Below are 20353 nucleotides of genomic sequence, written 5' to 3' on the forward strand. Positions count from 1 at the left end.
TAACATTTTCAGTGCTTTAAAGTTCTATAAATATGAATGGAAAACTACCCTAAGTAGGTCTTTCAAGTTTGTGAATATTTTCAGGAACAGGAAGCCTCATCTTGTGACAGCCGATCAGCTGGTGTATTAGAACTATCGACCTTGTGGTTGGCAGTCCCATGTATAACCAAATAATCCAAATAATAAGTAAATACAAAACTAGAATCTTTCTTGGGAGAGTCGGTTATTCAGTTTTAGAAGCACTGTATGAAGCAACAGATCTTTTGGAAATTCACTGTTCTTAATATTTTAAATCTTAGGTTGCTTATAATGGTGATCCTGAAGGTGCGCTTATCCAATTTGCAACATATGAAGAAGCAAAGAAAGCAATATCAAGTACAGAAGCAGTGTTGAACAATCGCTTTATTAAGGTTTATTGGCATAGGGAAGGAAACACCCAGCAATTACAAACGAATTCTCCAAAGGTAACCGAGAAGTGTAGGCAAAGTTAATGGTTTTCTTCATTCCTTAGCATAGTGTTACAAAATATAGTCAGCTAAGCTTGAATTCAGAGTCAGGCTTTCCTACTGTTCATCTATATAGATTTGAGAGTTTTTAAACCCTACTTATTTTTTTATTTAATTGTGGAGTCAACTCTTAGTTTAGAGAATTATAAAGTATGTCTAAAAAGCATAGAATTGCTACCCAGCTACTTTCCCACCCTGTCCCCAGTTATTCAGCAAATCAATTAATAAGCAATTTTGTAATGCTTATAGATTGGTACAAATGGGTTTTCGCTTTATTCCTCAGAAATGACTTATTTATTTATTTTTGCGAAGGAAATTACTATCTGTGCTTGTAAAAAAATGGAAGAGGTCGGTTTTGATTAAGAATTGCATTTTAAAAAGTTACACAAGCTACTTGGTAACATTATTATAGAAGTTATTTTTTCATGCTTATGAAAAATTTCATTTTTTCTTGTTCTGAGGTAATACAGCCTTTAGTGCAGCAACCTATATTGCCTATTGTGAAGCAGTCAGTCAAAGAGCGGTTGGGTCCAGTACCTTCAAGTAACATTGAACCTGCAGAAGCTCAAAGTGCCAGTTCAGACCTTCCTCAGGTAAATAAAAGGTCGTATGATTGTGCTTGCCATATACTAAGGCCTCGATAATTAGTTTCCTTTAGTGTTTTGAATTAATAGCTAATTGTTTATACTTTATGTTGAAATATGACCGCCTTTATGTATTTGAACCTCACCTCTAAAATTTTAGACTTATTTTTAAATCAGTACTTTAACATGTGCACTGTCTGCCCTTTTTTATGTAGTACTTGCATCCTAAGTTCTCTTGTTAATAACTATGAGGACATTTTTTCTCTCATTTGGTAGAGGAGACATGTTTAACAATGCCACCTGGAAAGTGATATGTTACATTAATCATTTTTCTATCTTTTTACTTAATATAAATATTATTCTGCAGATTGTTGTATACTAAATCGAAAGTTTTAGGGAAGTGAAGGCTTAAACCATCAGCTGATAGTATACTTCAGAATTTACTGTTTCACTTTGCACCTCTCAGAGGTTTGCATCACTTCCACCTGACTCTAGTATTCTCTCTTCCTTATATCCTTCCCTTGCCACTCCCTTTTACACTTAAGTGGCAAATTCTTGTTTATACAGTGTCAATTTCTGAAACTTATCTTTCCTTTGTTTCTAGATGTTTCACATTTGTTGTGTGAAATAGTTAGAATGTTGTATCTTGCTAATGGATACTACCTTATTAGACTAGTCCCTAGAAAATTCCTGAAAAGCAGGATATTCAGATTATATAAAAATATACAGAATGTAAATTGTTAGAATATTATTTACTGAAAATACAGCCAATTAATCCTAATATTCCGAATTATCAGCAAATTCAGCATACTTGGATATAATGCAAATAAACTAAATAAAAAAGGAAAGTGTTTTGTTGTTTAGCTTGAGAAACAAGCTAATATTTTACTGAAATCTAAGTTTAAAATATTCATACTTTTTATTTGCCAACATGGATTCAATGAAATTTATGATTCTATATTAGTGGAGAAAAATGAGGCTTTCAAATCCCGTAAAGAGGTATAGTCTGAGAAACCCATAGGAACAGTTCCACCCTGGCCTATAGGACTGCTATGAGTCAGAATTGACTTGACAGCGAGCTTGAGTATTAGTGAACAGAACTGTTCTAGTTAGTCACCTGATTTAAGCCTCTTATTGTACACTGGAACTTTTCACAATTGAGTTAATATTGTATATTATTTTTGTTTTTCATGTGTTTTCTTTTTTTCTCTTCAAAAAATTATAAGGTTTTTGTGATCAGCATCAGTAAACATGTAGACTTGGTGTGAATTAAAAAAAATCAGTATATTCAAAACCCAACAGGCCTTTCTGTTTGGGCAAACACTGAATATGTCCATTTTAATTTTTTTAGAATGTAACTAAGTTATCTGTGAAGGACAGGTTGGGTTTTGTATCAAAGCCAACTGTTTCAGCAACTGAAAAGGTAAGCAGAATATGTGTTTGTTTGTCTTGGCTTCATAAATGTTTTCAGGTGGCATTTTAAGTTTTCAGTATTTTCTGTTCTAAATTCTGCTTCTTAATAGTTTATTTACTGAAAACAAAAAAATATTTGTCCTTATTTTTTTATTTTACCTTACACATCAGTGTTTTAATATTTTCCTTTCACTGTATTTCCATGTGCTCATCCCCTCCTACCCCGGAGACATTATAAATTTTAATTTGACAAACCTAGCAGCCCTAATGGATTAGGGATTTTCCTGGGTTTAAGCCTTAAATCCTTACTGACTGCATGATGGTTGGGCATTCTCTGAGCTCTTGTGCATCATTTTTCCTTATTGGCAAAATGGTGATACTACTGTTTGTCTTGCTCACGTGGTTTTGTGAGGATCAAGTAAAATTGCACACTAAAAGTATTTTTTAATTGGGAAAGGAAAGGGTACATGTAAGTTTTTAATGAGGTATATGAGATCACTAAATATTAGAATTACATAATATTCTCATCCTATAATTTTATTCTAAAGCTAAGGCTCAAATTGCTCTGAACTATGTACAATGAGTTATTGAACCGGGCTAAAATCTGGGTGTCTTATGTTTAGTCCATGGCTCTTATAAAGTTTACAGTGGGAAATTGAATGCACCATCCCATGAGATGACTGATCCCCACTGTCTTTACTGATTCCTCAATATATTATTTTTCTTATGTATTGTTTTTAACTGGTCACACTAGAAATTTGACTCTGAGTCTGATTCTTTGTATTCAACCTTCCTCTTCAAGCATAACTTGCCTACAATGAGTAAATTGCTTCCAATATTAATTACTGTCTCCTCATAGCCCTCAACTTTGAAAGTGACCTTGCCATTTTCTAAGTTGTGCAATCTAAGAGCCTTGGAGGCATTTACTTCATTTTGTGGTCTACTTGCTGTTTTCCATCCCTTTAAAGTACCCCAGCCTCTGGATGCAGTGTGCCCACTGGCATCTCTGAGTTCTCTTCTTCTAGTTAGCACTCTTGCCACACTTATTTGAATACTAATTCATTGTAGAAACTTGGCTTCTCGCTTAATTTATTTGAGTCACAGTTCATGATACCTAACATTTCTCATCCTGTTATTTCTGTGCTCCTAGTTTGGTGTACACACACACACAACACACACACACACACACACACACACACACACACACACTTTTTTCCTGCTGATTTTTCTTTGCTTAACGGAATTGTCATCATCCTTTAAATAAATGTTCAGAAACTCTCGTTTCATAATATTTCAACATATTTGATGGCCTACCCTGCTCCTTTTTGTTGCATTCCTGTACTGCTTAGTTTATTCTTCTAACTTTTACTGTTCTAAGTTTATCCTCTTTGGTAACAAGTGACTTAGGAATAAAAGAACAATATAAAGTATTTTATACTTAATATACTACTGAGCATTTCTTGGTCTTCTAAATATCTCATTAAATGTGTTTAGGATTTGTTTATGTCAACATTTGAACACTGAAATTGAAATCTATAGTTAACGTAACTTTTCTAAACTTTTCTAATATGTTTTAATACAGTTTTCAAGTTGTTTCATGTGGTTTTATAATAAATTAAGCACAAATTGGGAATTATGGCATAACTATCAGTAAAGTTTCACAAAGGAACACTAATGGTTGGGCTGGCGGGAAGTTGGGGTGCTTCTCAGGAAATGTTGTAAATACTCTTTTTAAGGAAAAAATGTTTATTTTCAATACTCAGACTTTCAAGCATCTACAGTGAACCTGTTTAGAGAACAGCATCAGTTTTTGCTTACTCGTGGTTGTTTCTGTTTTTCCAAGTTGGGGTTTGGCTACACAACCCTATGAGGGTGGTGATTTAGAGAAGTCTGAAGAAGAATAGAAAAAATGTTTCCCATCATCAGATCTAGGTTTTTTCCTTTTTAAAAATCATTTCATTGGGGCTCATAGAACTCTTTATCACAAGCCATACATCCATCCATTATTGTGTTAAGCACATTTGTTGCCATCATCATTCTCAAAATATTTTCTTTCTACTGGCGTCCTTGGTATCAGCTCCTCATTTTTCCCCTCCCTCCACCACCCTCCTTCACAAACCCTTGATAATTTATAAATTATTATCATTATTCATGTCTTACACTGTCTGATGTCTCCTTTCCCCCACTTTTCTGTTGTCTGTCCCCCAGGGAGGGGTTATATGTAGACAGATCTAATTTATTTTTTTAATTTGAAGGCAGGAGAAAGCTCAAAGTTGCTATCTACCTAGTACGTCTGTTGTTGACAAAGCAAACAAGTATACAGTTGTAAGATTATAAAATTTTATCCCCTTTCTGTAAACAATAGCAAGTATAGCTTTTAGTAATTCTTATTAGATTTATAAACATTTCCTTTTTGTTATAAGGGCTGGGAGAAAGGAAACTTTAAAACTAGTTGATATCACTAAATATTAAAATATAATAGATAGTATTAAGGGAAGTAGTAGATTCTTGGAATAGTGGAATGGAAAATTAAAGAATATTTCCACGAACATTCTGAAGCCCCCTCACATATTCAGGATAGTGGTGAGAGGGTGCTTGAGTACTTCTGCTTACTGTAGAGGATAGGAAGAATAAAGGTGCTGTCTACATACAATCTTGAAAAAATAAATAGAAGAATTTATACTATATTGTTAAATTCTTAGAAGGCAAATTGGGTAATCAGTTGATTATTTAATGCTAACATTTGTGATATTAGGATGTTGGTTTCTGGTGTTCTATGCATTCTAAAATATGTCTTGATTCCTTGATGATAATGTTAATAGCTTTACTGTGGTACTGTTAAAATGGGATTCATGTGATATAATGGAAAGAGTGTCATATGGGAACTTCAGCTCTTGTTTAGCAACTGCCATTCAGCGTGATATTGAATAGGTCGCTTTTGCTTTCCTTAACTATAATGCAATCATCCTAATAGCTGTTTGGGGTTTTAATTGAATTTATGTAAATTTGCTACTTAAAAGCATGTGGAGATTTATGATAGTATTGTTTCTTTTTGTAAATGACAGTGAAGTTATTTTTTAATTGCTTTCTCCTTTGTCGGGAGTAATTTAGTGTAAGATATTTTAAAAGATATACATAATCTATTTCAAATTATTTGCTTAAAGTTCTAGGAACCAAGCTATTTTAGGAAAAACTGAGTAGTACTATATATGCTTTTCTTTTATGTTAAATATTCCTATTTAAGATCTATAATCCTTCTTTCTCTTTGAGTGACTTAAGATTCTTGAAAGGTATAAACTTGTTAATTCCTAAGAATATTTCAAATTCAACATTAAAATGTTAGTACTCTCGCTCGAAATTCCAGAAAGTGAAGATTTGCTCTATAGATGTGCTGCATTGTGAGAATAACATAAATGAACATAAACACAGCTCATTGTGTGAGTATTAAGCATCATGACTGCATTTCTTTCTTTATTTAACAGTTTATTGATAATAATATATTCACATATAATACAATAAAATAATTCGTTTATAGTTAGAGTTTTACAATCATCACCACAAACAGTTTTAGGTGACGGTATTTCTTATCCAGTTGATTCCACCTTGGGCGTCTGTAATTGAAAAGTGTTATTTGGATAACTCAATTTATATTAATTTTCGCTTACATAATTTTTACAAAATACTTCTTTTTCGATCTTCTGTGTTTATCTAGAAGAAACAACTATTTTTCTGTACAAAGATTGGTAGTACTTATAACACAACCAAAACTAACCCTACTGCTACTGAGTCAATTCTGACGTATAGTGACCTTATTATAGGGTTTCCAGGATTAAAAACCAGGATTATGAACATATTAAACTCAATCTTCTCTGAAGGAATAGCTGGTGAATTTGAACCACTGATCTTGGAGTCAGCGGCCCATCACCTAACTGACAGTGCCTCCAAGGTCTCTAGTTGTTAATAGATGGTAATATTTATATTAGAAATAAGATAAGGGGTTTTTAATGGATTATAACCTCTATCTTTTTAAGGAATTTTTGTTTCTTTTTGTCTTGAAGTCAAGAGGTGCTAGTGCTAATACATTTTAAAAACAGAACATGATAATTCATGTCTTTTCTGATGGTCCAATATAACTTTAATGTCAAAACTTTATTAAGTATATTATAAGAGGAAAGTTACATGCCAATACAGGTCATAAATATATACACAAAGATCCTAAACAAAATATTAGCAAAAGTGTCAAGTGATATATACTAGGTAGGATTTAAACCAGAAGTGCTTGGTTAGTTTACCATTGGAAAGTTTAATTTACCATATTCACAGAATAAGAAAGGGTTGGAGAGGGAGACAGAGGAGACATCTATCATTTTGATGAAAAAGTATACAATTAGTTCAATTTTCAATTACATAAAAGAATCTAAAAATTAAGAATAGAAGGAAACTTTCTTAATCTGACAGAAGATATCTACCCACCTCAAATTCTATTTGTATATTTAATGGTAAGAAATGATGAGGGCAATGAATGTACACATGTGCTTTACACAATTGATGTTATGGATTGTGGTAGAAGTTGTATGAGCCCCTTATAAAATGATTTTTTTAAGAAAAGAAATGACGTACTTTTTCACCCAAATCAGGAATAAGGCAGTGATGTTCCCTCTTATAGTGCTCATTACCATTTAGTCACTGCCAACTCATAGCAGTCCTATAGGACCTGGTAAACTGCCCTGTGAGTTTACAATCCTGTAACTCTTTACAAAAGTAGAAAGCCCCATCTTTCTCCTTAGAAGCTGCTGGTGGTTTTCAATTGCTCACCTTGCAGTTAGCAGTCCAATATTTAACCATTATGGCTCATATATCATATGATATATATGTATATGTACATATACATTTAATTAAAACATAAGAAAATATTACAGTAAGATAAGAAAAGAAAATGTTACACAGATTGGGAAGGCAGAATATACAGAGGGTGGGGCATATAGCAAATTCAGAAGTGTTCACAGTTAGAAAGTACAAGAATTTAGTAGGTCACTGGAAATAAAGTTAATGTATCAAACAATAGTGTGTACAGAAACTTGTGGAAAATAGAGAAGAGGATGAGGTTTGGAAAGGCTACATTATGTTTTTACTGTTAGAAATTATGGGCATCTTTCTTGTTGAATTTGTCATTCATCCACTGATTTGATTTTTAACAGATTTTCTCTTTTTATCTTAACTTTTAAAAAAATTTTGGCTTATAATTCAAGAGTTCAGTCATAAAAAGAGTCGTGCAATCATCATCACAATCACTTTAAGAACATTTTAATCTTTCTTTTGGTTATTGTTAAACAATTTCCCTCCAAGATCCCTGCCATGTTTTTGTATAATTATTAATCCAGTTACTGTCTTAAAAGATGCACCTATCCTGGATTTTATATACAGGAAAACATATAAAACAAAAACTAGAAACAAACAAACCGACCCAACAACAATGACAAAGTAAAGAAAAAACTGAAATAAAAACGAAAGCAGAAAATATTAAAAACTGGAACAAATTTAAAATAGGTCAAAAGGAGATCATATGATAACTACATTTGTGATAACTTTACAGTGCTCTTTGTCTGATAGCAAGGCTGTTCACAGTCCTGGACCATGGTTAGAGAGGATTCTCTGGGGTCCCAAACTATATGAGGACCCGGCAAATGTATTTTGGGCTTCCACAGTCATCCATGCCCTTCTGAAAACCAAGTATACATAATTTAAGCTCTGATACAGTACCCCTCCAGATCTGGATTTTGTTATTTGTAATCCATGGATCACACAGGTTAGTGTGCTTCTTCCATGTGGACTTAGTTGATGCCTCATTTCAATGGCTGTGTGTATAATAAGCTTATTATACCTCAGATGCTATTCTTTCGGATAGCCAGACTCCCGTCTTCTTTTTTCCCCCATCGTATTCTCCAAGAGGGCCAAGTATCAAGTAGGGCCTTGTCATACAAACTTATTGTTCTTAGATTAGAGCTAAGATTAAGTGTCACAGATTTATCTTCACCTTTAGAAATTAGCTATGTCTAATCTCTAGAACCAAAGAGATTCAAATAGTAGGAGATATTTGTAATGTAGCACTTTGTTTCTAAGATGCATTTTATTTTCACATTTTAACATGTCCGAAATCGGATCACATCTTACAAACTTTCTATGATTATAATTGACAACTTTTCTCCATTTGTAAATAGTACTTACAGTAATACTGGATCTTAGTATTCAGTGATGTCTTAGGTACATTGAAATGTGTTAGCTGATGCTCTACCAGAAGGAAATTCCTGGAGAAAACAAAGAAATGGTCTCATTCTATTAGACATTTAATTCACTTTGAACCAGCACTCCTTAGTCTCGTATCAAGGTGTTAATAAGAGTGCTTTGAAAAATAGTGTTCCTGTTGGGTCTCCACTCAAGTACACCCTCAATGCAAGAACACTTTGTTCTATTAAACTGGCATTCCATGACGCTCACCTTCCCAACACAATCGCTAAAGACAAAGCGGGTATATAAGCAAATGTGGTGAAGAAACCTGGCTATCAAATGATACAGTGTGGGGGGTCTTAAAGGCTGGAAGGTAAACAAGCAGCCCACCAGCTTTAATGGTGTGGAAGAAACTGATGGTGTGGAAGAAGCTCGCCAGCCTATGTGATCACGAGGTGTGAAAGGATCAGGTAGTAAGCATCATAGAACAAAAAATCAGATTGTGAATAAGGGGGAGTGCAGAGTGGGGACCCAAAGCCCATCTGTAGGCAGCTGGTCACACCCTTACAGAATGGTAGTGGGGAGGAGACGAGCCAGCCAGGGTACAGTGTGGCAATGATGAAACATACAACTTTCCTCTAGTTCTTAAATGCTTCCTGTCCTCCCCACTATCATGATCCCAATTCTACCTTACAAATCCGGCTAGACCAGAGAATGTACACTGGAACTGGAAACACAGATGAATCCTTCAGGACCAGTGGTGAGAGTGGCGATACTGGGAGGGTGGAGGGAAGGAGGAGTAGAAAGGGGGAATCGATTACAAGGATGTACATATAACCTCTTCCATGGGGGACGGATAACAGAAAAATGGGTGAAGGGACAATGTAAGACATGAAAAATAATAATTTATAAATCATCAAGGGTTCATGGGGGGGCGGTTGGAGAGGGAGGGGAAAAAATACCTAGGGCTCAAGTAGAAAGCAAATGTTTTAAGAATGATGAGGGCAATAAATATACAAATGTGCTTGACACAATGGATGTATGTATGAATTGTGATGAGTTGTGCGAGCCCCCAATAAAATGATTAAAACATTTTTTTAAAGTATTGTTCCTTATGGAGGAAAGTAGAAGAAATGCTGGATTGGTTCAATTAATGGGCTTCCATACTTCTAGACTTCTCAGAGCTTTTATTATGATCATGTATATTTTGAAGCTATAAAATTTTATGATATTGTTTCTTTTCAGTTTAGTTAAGTTGCAAAATCTTTTTGCTCACAAATTATCAACTTGTAATGGAATCCTCTGAAGCAAAATACTTTCACAAACAGCTTGTGTTTCAGCAGATTATTTACCGTCTCTCCCTTATGTATTTGTTTCACCCTTATATAATGATACACCTTGGCATTGGGTTATGTGCTTTAAGAGTGGTTGGAAGTTTTTCTTGACATTCATATTGAATGTTGACTGAATTAGAGTGTACATATTTTATTGGCTGTAACTATTTCGTATTTGTTTGTGATACCCGGATATTTTCATTATTAAATCACCGTATATACTCGTGTATAAGCTGAGTTATTCAGCACATTTTAAAAACAGTTTTTGTGGTAAAATTAGATGCCTCAGCTGATATTCACGTCGGCTTATACTCAAGTGTATATGGGAAAGTATTTAGTTAAATTTTGTTGATGCGTGTTCAGGTGTCATAAAGAGCCTTCAACATTATGTTGTGCACAATCAGTGTAGTTGTAGTATTCTTGGTGTTGATTTAATTTAGAGATGAAGTTCTTGAATGCATAAATTGCAGGAGGTTGTTCAGTACAGCTTTCAGCATTCACAATGACTTAGATTTGTACTACTCTGTTTCCCCAAAAATAAGATGGTGTCATATTAATTTTTGCTCCCAGAGATGCGCTAGGTCTTATTTTCAGGGGATGTCTTAATTTTCCATGAAGAAGAATACGGTACACATTTATTGTTGAACAACAAAAAAGGAAATTTATTACCTGTATACGGTACGGTAGTAGTTGTCATCACAAACCAGCATAACCAGACAAACTGCGGATCCTACAGTATCAAGATTTCTTGTTACTACCATTATTTCCATGTACAATCTATGGTACATTTACTCATTTATTCAATGACAGTCATATCATCGTCTGGAACATCATCATAACAATCCAAACCCTGAATTTCCTGGTAAATTTCTTGTGACTCTATTTCTTTCAGAATCAATGGACCAAATCTCTCATGTTTAGCAATAGCACCGTCCTTAAATGAGTACTTCTTGTCGAGATAGCCTGCTCGTAGTGCATTTGCAATGCAACTGTCACTGATTTTCTCCCATGAATTCTTCACCCAAGTCACAACCTCCTGCAGTTTAGGTTTCACAAAGTTTCCATGCTGATTTCTCTCCATTCTATTTTCAATGTAGTCATTAATTTCCATGCACAAGTTGTCTTTGAATGGCTTGTTTATTGCAATATCAAGAGTCTGGAGACAGGGCGTCATTCCTGCGGGAATCATTATTTGATCTATTTTTCTTTTGTGAAAAAATGTCTTCATGTCTTTAGCGCGGTGAGTGCTGGTTGCATCCCAGACTAGCAGACCTCTTTGGCTCTCTCACTTAACAAGCGGCAGGATTAAATCGACCCATTTCCTTATAGTTGCTTGTGTGGCCCAGGCTTTTTCAGTTTCAAGAATAAAAATGCCCAAAATACGTTCAATCTTTTCCTTCTTGCCCTGAGAAATGATTAAAGTTGGTATTTTAGTGCCAGCTAGACCAATTGCCAAAATACAGGAAACACGTGCACTTCCGTGAGCAGTGGAGGGAATGTATGCTGAGGAGGCACCCCGCTGTTCAATTGTTGTTTGAGATGATTGGCCCATAAACACTGCAGTTTCACCCATAGCAATCATGCTGGAAAGATTGTATTTAGAGAAGTCAGCATCAATAAAGGACTTGAATGCAAGTGCTTGCTTAATAACTTGAGCATCTTCCAGCCTAAACAATGTTGTAGATCTTCCTAAAGACAGTTCACTTCCCTGAAGGAAATTATCCAGCCAGTGTTGTGATGCTTTGAATTTTTCGGGGCGATGTCAAACTGTGGTGCCATTGCAAGGGCAAATTCTTGAATCTCAGCCCTATTCACAACCAAAGCCTTTGCTTTCCTGTCAACAACCCATTCACAGATCAGGTCTTCTAGCTCGAAAATAATGGTTGCTGACCTGATCCACACTGGCGCTTTTTTAGCATTTCCCTTGTCCGCTTGTTCAATGAGGTTACCATACTCTGCTCGCCGTTTTCGGACCAATCGGATACTCAACATCTTCTCTTTGCAGAAAGCAGTAAGATTTTGGCCTCAAGAGTCTTCCATGATTCCTTTCGTGTACTCCATGGAGTAGCTTTTTCTTTTTGTGCTCACGTCTAAAGGTTAAAAAAAAAAAAGACACTGGGGTATCAGGGTGGTGGAAAGGGGTTCACTTAAAATGACACAGGAGGATCAGAGGGGGGAATAAAAATGAAACAGGAGAATCAGGGAGAGGATTACCATTTTGTAACCCCTTCTGATCCTCCTGTGTCATTTAAGTGATACCCCATTTTAAGTGATCCCCTTCCCCACCCCTGTGCCAATGGACACCTTCACCAGACATCCCCCCACCCCTTTATCAGACATTTCCCCCCTACCTCATTCACCCCTGTGTGTCCACACAATGTGCCCGACTCCTGCCCCATGCGGCTCACTGTCTAATTGTGAGGCAGCCGGACTCTGTCAGGGCAGAGCAAGCAGCAGGCGGCAGCTTGTCTCGGTGGCGTGGGCTCTCTGATTAAAAGAGACCTTGCATTTCCTGTCTACTCTGGCTGCACTGAGGCCAACAGTGAGCTGCGCAGCGGCCGCTACCAGAGTCCGGAGTTACTGTAGCTTCGGGGGGCCTTATTATTGGGGAGGTCTTACTTTCAGAGGAAACACGGTATTCCTTAGTTTTATTCATGCTTAAAAGTAGAAAATGATCTTCAGAGTGCTAATTCTCAGATATTAGTATTTCAATAGCTTAAAAATAAGACCCTTGGTCTCCATGATATTATTCTGTTCTGTTCTACTGGTATTTAACAGTTCCCTTGGCTTTTTTAAGTTGTGGAATTCCTTTAAACGTTTGGAAGTTAGGCTGCCCCTCTGGAAAATTACAGTGTTTATACACAAGGTTTCATGTTATTTTATGGCACTGGAGGATCTTCCCTGAAGAAATCCTCCCTAGACTCCTTTTTTAAGTTAAGAAACACTAACCATTTCCCAGGGGAACTTATAAGTGACTTGTTTTTGAAGGATATAAAAGGCAACCTATAAATATTTTTATTTTCTTGAATTGACCTTGTATAGGAAAATTTTACCACTCCTAACCTACAAACCTTTATTTATTTTAGTGCAAAAGTATTTATTAGGTATCTACTTTGTCCAGGTACTGTTTACATGCTACATATCCAAGAGAGAACCAAAACTCTTCCCTCATCATCTCACTCCTAAAACAAAACAAAAACAACAACTACCCACATTTTGCATTCATAAGGACATTAGACCAAATCTGGTTAAGTTTCTTCCATTTGTTACATGTGCCAACTGATACACAGAACTTTTAGAAGGTTTTAGTTGGTAGCAGAACCTAGGTACTGGAAGAAGCTAAAACACCATCTTTGTTTAAGGTCACTACTGTGTAAATAAGGAAGCAAGACACAAAGTGTTAAAATAAATAAAGGAATAATATTTTATTAGGAGGACCTGCATGAAAAGAAATAATTAGGGTTTGTGATTGTTTTCCCTGATTCGTATCTAAAGGAGTAGATCACGTCAAGCAGAAGGAGCAATGCTAGGAAAAGGAATAAGAAGGCAGGAAGATTTACTTCAGAATTGCAATTGATCAGATTAAATTATTTGAGGAAAGATGTCCAGGTTTCTCCCATACCAATTTTCTCCTGTGTGCAGTTTGATTTAGTCACATTAAGTATTATTAGTAAATAATTAATATTGTCTCACTAATAGAGTGAAGGCAGTACTTAATTTTTTTTGGAAATTTAAGTATGTGGTGCTGAAAATTTAAATGTATAATGCATTTAGTTGAAAATGCTAAATTTGTTAGAGGTATTTCAAAGTTAAATTTTGTAGAAATTATGAATGGCTGAAGAATTATTTAAGAAATTGAATTTTATTGGTAGGTGTTGTCTACATCTACTGGCCTAACAAAAACAGTGTATAACCCAGCTGCTTTGAAGGCTGCACAAAAATCCTTACTTGTTTCCACCTCTGCAGTGGATAATAATGAAGCACAGAAAAAGAAGCAGGTAAGTAAAATGAGTAAAATATGTACATAATTGGTATGAAATAAATCTTTTCTCCCATATTTTAGTTTTTCTTCAGGGTTTATCACAACCTAGAAATTAAAGAAATGTGCTGCTGCAACTTTATCTTTCAAAGTGTGGGATTAAATATTACGTTTTTTTCTTGGGATAAAAGATTTCCAAAATGATATGAGATTTTTGAAAGTTATGTGCTCATGTGTATCTTTTGTTTAAAAACTGCACTTACCAATCACAATGATCTACATATACCCCCAACAGAAAAGTGGGTGAAGGGGAGGCAGTAGTTGGTGTAAGATGTGGGGGGAAGTGGCTTTTTTGTTTGTTTGTTTTTAAATAAATCATCAAGGGTTCATGAGGTGAGGGGGAAAATGAGCAACTGATATAAAGGGCTCAAGTAGAAAGAATGTTTTGAGAATGAAGATGGCAGCATATTACAAATGTACTTGACGTGATAGATGTATATATGGATTGTGATAAGAGCTGTAAGAGCCCCAGATTAAAAAAACAACAAAATTGCACTTACTAGCATTTTTTAATCCACTTTAACAAATGTTTCTCAAAAAAGTAAACATATTCATATATTCTGATATTTTTAAAATCCTTTTTTCTAGGAGGCGCTGAAACTTCAGCAGGATGTAAGGAAAAGGAAACAAGAAATTTTAGAAAAACACATTGAAACACAGAAGGTAAAATTTCAGGGTTAGATTTGACAAAGTACATTTACAAAGGAAAGTTGAGTGAATTTTATCTTAAACTGTATATGTGCTGAGAAACATTTATTTTATTAATGTGGAGACTGAAATATTTATTAATGATAATGTATCTGGAACGAAGGTTTATATGTTAAATGTCAGGAGGTGGCTAAATGGATCTGTGCCTGTGAAGTTGAGATGAAATATAAAGTAGTGCTTACCTCTGTGTTTCTGCATAGTAGTTTGTTCAGATAGTGAAGTGGAACCTGTTCACATGAGATGTGGATTTATTTTTATTATTGACTTGGGATTCTTTCTAACCAGGAATTGTCTAATATAGTAGCTATTAAGGACCACAAGTATTGAGTACTTAAATATTATCTAGTCTTACTTGAGATGTGTTGAAAGTATAAGTACATGCCACATTTTGAAGACAATACAAAAAAGGCTAAACTATTTAAATGTTGTTTAGTACTGATTACTGTTAGCATTTGTTCAAATTTACCACTTTTCAGTGAACAAATTGGGTTTCTTCTGGCAGATGCTAATTTTAAAACTGGAGAAAAATAAAGCAATGAAATCTGAAGACAAAGCAGAAATAATGAGAACTTTAGAGGTTTTGACAAAAAATATCACAAAGTTAAAAGATGAGGTCAAAGCTGTTTCTCCTGGACGCTGTCTTCCAAGAACTATAAAAACCAAGACTCAGGTATTTAAAAATTTTTTAACTGTTGTGAGTTAGGTGAAGGTTTACAGAAGATGTCATCAATTTTACATTCAATGCACAGCTTGTTTAAACTTAACCATTGCAATCCCCACAATATGTACCATCACTTATCCCACTTCTGTGTTTCCAGTGTACTTTTTCCTTAGTAAATGATGCCCTTTTGATCTTAACACTGTCGATCTTGAATATGCTAATACAGGAATGAGTTCAGTTCTAGAACTCAGAGATGATTCAGGGCTATAATCTTAGGGATTCCACCCGTCTCTGGCCAATAAGCCTAGTTATGATTTTGAGTTTTATTTTACATTTTTCTCCTACTTAATGCAGGACTTTTGAGCATGTGATAGTGGTAGCTGGGCGCTATCTAGTTCTCCTGATCTTAAGGTTGTGGAGACTGATGTTTGTGTGGTGCGTTAATCCACTGAACTAAAAGTTTTTTTATCTTTTTCCTTTTCACTGTTCTTTCCTCCAGAGAGGGAAGGACCAATAGTTGCACATTTAAGTTTGTTCATAAAGCATGTAAGACCCCAGGGGCTACTCACCAGAGTAAGATGGAGAACATTAACATTGTCTTTGGGAACAATGTTATGCCAATTGACTTTGGCCTCTCCTGAGGACTAAAGAATTTTAAGTATTGTTATTCACATTACTACTACTACATTAGGCAGTGCCTTTGGCTCAAAATCTGATCAATGTCATTGATCTTTGATTTATTCTAAAATATAGCTATTAACAAATGCACAGGAGCTCTGCTAGCATAGTTGGGCTGCTAACCGACCACATGGTCAGCAGTTCAAACACATCAGCCGCTCCGCAGGAGAAAGATGAGCCTTTCTATTCTAAAGATTTACAGCCTCAGAAATGGGTAGGGAGGGCAGTGCTACTCTGATCACTGAGTCAGAATCATCACACTAACAGTGAGTTTTACAAATGAGCTAACAGAGGCACAGGAATGTTAAGTCTCGTGTGTAAGGTTACACACATAATATACACACGCACACACATAAACACACAACACATAGACACTTGTATGTGCAAATATTATTCATGCCTGTATTATTTGTTTGCATGTTGTTTGAATTGTTTATAAGTTATTTTCCAAATGTTTTTCCATATCACTTAGGTGTCGTAAGGAGAATGAATTACAGGGAAATCAGTGGAAGTAGAAACAAATTAGAAGCTATTGCAGTAGTTTGAACTAGATATAATTAATGGTTTGGATTTGAGTGATAATACCAAAGATAAAGAAGAAATGTATGGATAATGGAGACATAAACAGTTTTGTTTTTTAGCTAGGGGGAAAGTTTTGTTTAAATATTAAATATTGTAACAAAGTATTTTACTGCTTTTTTAGATGCAGAAAGAATTGCTTGACACAGAACTGGATTTATATAAAAAGATGCAGGCCGGAGAGGAAGTCACTGACCTTAGGAGGAAATATACCGAATTACAGCTGGAAGTATGTTTCATTAAACAGTACAATGCACTAAAAAGTGTTGTAGTTAATATGAAAATATAATCCCTTCATTTGCTTCATTAGTGGTTGGCAGTCTCGACATTCTTATTGATATGTTGGTAAAGGAAACAGCGCACAAACCTAACACCTTTTCGGAGCTAGTAGAGAAGGTAGTTAACCAGGGGTAGTAACATTCATCCTGTGCACCCAAGCCTCTCTACCTGTCTTCTCCCCGGATAAAACCCAACAGTTATTAAAAACTCTTTGGATGTCCTTATTGGATACTCTTCATCTATAGGCATACTTGTTGAGGGTTTCAAAATGTCCATAAAAAAATTACAGTATATTTTAATTCCATTTTCCACATACTTTGGAAGCATCCTTGTTTTGACCTGCTTAGGACCAAGAACTATATTGAAGAACCTGCTTACCTAAGTTTTGCCTATAGATGGTGCTGTGGGTGTTTATAAGAGAAAATAAACCATTTGCTTTAATTTATTATATGATTACTTATATAAGAAACAAACTTATGGTCAAATTGATTCCTATTACATGACACATTTTTACATTTTTTTTTTGACACATTTTTACATTTAACCAAAGTTGGACCTACATTTTGAAATACAGAAGACATAATTTCATTAATAAAATAGTACTTACCTATGTTTCTTACTGTGTGCAATAGAATTTAAATCCTTTTTTTCGTATTTATTGATACTTTGATTATTTCTTTTGGGAATATTAGAAATCTATGCTGAGTTGTGACATATAAATAATAAAATCTTAGCATTCAGCTGCAACTAGAGCAACTAGCTTTTATCTTCTCTAAAAATCAAAGGAAGCTGTAGGATGTCCTAAAACTATTACATACATTTACAGTCTTTGGAAACATGACCTGTTTGCGTGTATGTACAACAGTTTTTATTTTAAAGATATTTTAATGTAGAAATTGTTCTTCCCTTATTTTGGAGATTGCATTGCTGATACTTTTTTTACATGTTGGTTCATAATTATAGGAAGTAAATAAAAACTCACTGCCATGGAGTCAATTCTGACTCGTAGTGACCCTCGGTGGCAGTGTAAAATGGACCCTGTGTATTCTTGAGACTGCAACTCTACGGTAGTAGAAAGCCTCATCTTTCTCCCACAGAGCTGCTAATGGTTTCAAACTGCTGATCTTAAGGTTAGAAGCTACCATGCTACCAGGGCTCCAAAACTCAATGCCATTAATCAACTCTGACTCGTAACAACCGTATAGAGCAGGGTAGAACTTCTACTATGGTTTTCTAAGACTTTAAATCTTTACAGTAGTAGAAACCCTTATCTTTCTCCCACAGAGCAACTGATTATTTTGAACTGCTGAACTTGTGGTTATTAGCCCAATGCATAACCTGCTACAACATCAGGGCTGTAACCAAATAATAGATTTAACAAAATTATTAGTTTACCATTTTTTCCCCATGATCTTGCTAAACATTGGCATTTTGTTGTTACTGTTTTTCTTTTATAATGAGTAAATTTCAGTTTCTAGAAATCAGTAGAGAGTAATAAAGCATTTTTCAGTGCATGTTTCTTCACAGTAATTGCATTGTCAATGAATGTTAATGAGAAAGGTTCAGGGGATATAAATTTGGAAATGTCTTTATTAGACAGTATTTTTGACTATGGAATTTCTCAGAGACTTTAAATTTGTGAATCTCAAAAAATACTTATTAGCACTCAGTTTGTGCATTACTGTCTAAAACATACCCTTTGGAAAAGAAAGGTGGGTGAGAAAGGGGGAACCAATCACAATAATCTACATAGAACCCCCTCCCTGGGGGATGGACAACAGAAACGTGGGTAAAGGGAGACATAGGACAGTGTAAGACATGAAAAAATAATACTTATAAATTATCAAGGGCTTGTGAGGGAAGGAGGGTGGGCAGGGGGAGGGGACAAATGAGTTGATACCAAGGGCTCAAGTAGAAAGAAAATGTTTTGAGAATGTTGATGGCAACAAATATACAAATGTGCTTGACACAATGGATGGATGTATGGATTGTGATGAGTTGTGCGAGCCCCCAATAAAATCTTTTTTTTTTTAAGTGTTAAGATTACCTATCTTGAGATAAAGGAACTGAGCATACCTATACTATGAAGATTTGACAGTGGTGATGGCATGACATGTTCAATATGTTTTATATCCTCAGTCCAATAAGTTTAAATGCTTATCTTTTACCCTAAATCATCAGATGTCTATCTAATTAACCAAACCACAGAGCTAGAGTCTTTAATTGCTTCCTTTTCCATTGGTATTCATATCCAGTTAACTACCAAGTTTTAGAAATGTTATTCCCAAATATATGTTAAATGTGTTTATCATTGCTACCGCTTTAGTCTGAACTTCCATCTTTAATTGCTAGGACTACTGTAGTGACCTTCTGACTAATATTCCTAGTTTGCTTTCTCCTACCTTCTACTCTATTTTTTTTAAGAGTATTCTAAAGACTCTAACCACAGTAACATTTAAACACCAATTTGGTTACATTACTTCCTTAAAGTGTATTAATTTTTATGACCGTTGGTATCAAAATCAAAATATTTTAAAAATAGAATTCATTTTATTAAAAACAAATTTCACAGTAGTTATTGAACATTGTATCATCATGACTGTTAATGAAAAACAGACTAAAGCATATATTGATTAAGCAAATTGAAGCTAGGCCATCACAAAAAGCCTGTGCATTATGAACATTTGGTCAACATTACAACAATAAGTTTGGTGAACTGTGGAAGGGGGAATCCTTCAGCTCTATCAATGACATTAATACAATGTGTCATTTCAGACATTACTTGATAAGGAAACAATATAAATCATCACAACTTCTGTGGAACATTTCCTCCATAAAAGCCTTCATCAAAGGCTTAATCTCCAGTTATGGTGAATGAAGCACATCAAATGTTCTATAAAAGCAGTTTTTGAAAATAGTCAATGGACTTGTATTGAGCTTTAAACTTTGTAACAGAAGACAATTCTACTGGATATAGCTGAGAAAGTAAAAAATTTTCTTTCAAATCAAAAGAAAGCAAACTAGAGGGAGACGTCGGACAGGGCAAGATATGACAAAATAACAGTTTATAAATTATCAAGGGCACATGGGGGAGGAGGGAGCAGGGAGGGAGGGGAAAAATGAGGACCTAGTGTCGGGGGATTGAGTGGAGAGGAAATGTTTTGAGAATGATGAGGGCAATGAATGTACAAATGCGCTTTACACAATTGATGTATGTGTGGATTGTGATGAGAGTTGTATGAGCCCCTAATAAAATGATTAAAAAAAAGAAGAAAAATTTTTTTAGTCCATTGGTGGGCAACTGAACACCCCCTAATTGAGGGGTTGTGGGGAGCAGACGAGCCAAT

General features: G+C 35.1%; 1 protein-coding gene across 8 annotated transcripts in view; it reads left to right on the plus strand.

Annotated features, from left to right (window-relative positions):
- RBM26 (RNA binding motif protein 26) overlaps positions 1-20353 on the plus strand; it is a 110554-nt gene that overhangs the window by 63690 nt on the left and 26511 nt on the right. For 5 of the 8 annotated variants that reach the window (XM_045283771.1, XM_045283774.1, XM_013005114.2 and 2 more), the window contains exons 12-18: positions 300-464; positions 968-1099; positions 2442-2513; positions 13935-14060; positions 14690-14764; positions 15312-15479; positions 16852-16956. In XM_045283771.1, the coding sequence (XP_045139706.1) occupies positions 300-464; positions 968-1099; positions 2442-2513; positions 13935-14060; positions 14690-14764; positions 15312-15479; positions 16852-16956 (843 nt within the window). The remainder of the gene's footprint in view (positions 1-299; positions 465-967; positions 1100-2441; positions 2514-13934; positions 14061-14689; positions 14765-15311; positions 15480-16851; positions 16957-20353) is intronic. The other 3 variants (XM_045283772.1, XM_013005115.2, XM_045283775.1) reach the window with 1 other exon arrangement.

Source organism: Echinops telfairi, unplaced genomic scaffold (genome assembly GCF_000313985.2).
Source record: "Echinops telfairi isolate 266 unplaced genomic scaffold, ASM31398v2 ScPeMD7_7467;HRSCAF=8505_0, whole genome shotgun sequence".
NCBI lineage: Eukaryota > Metazoa > Chordata > Mammalia > Afrosoricida > Tenrecidae > Echinops > Echinops telfairi.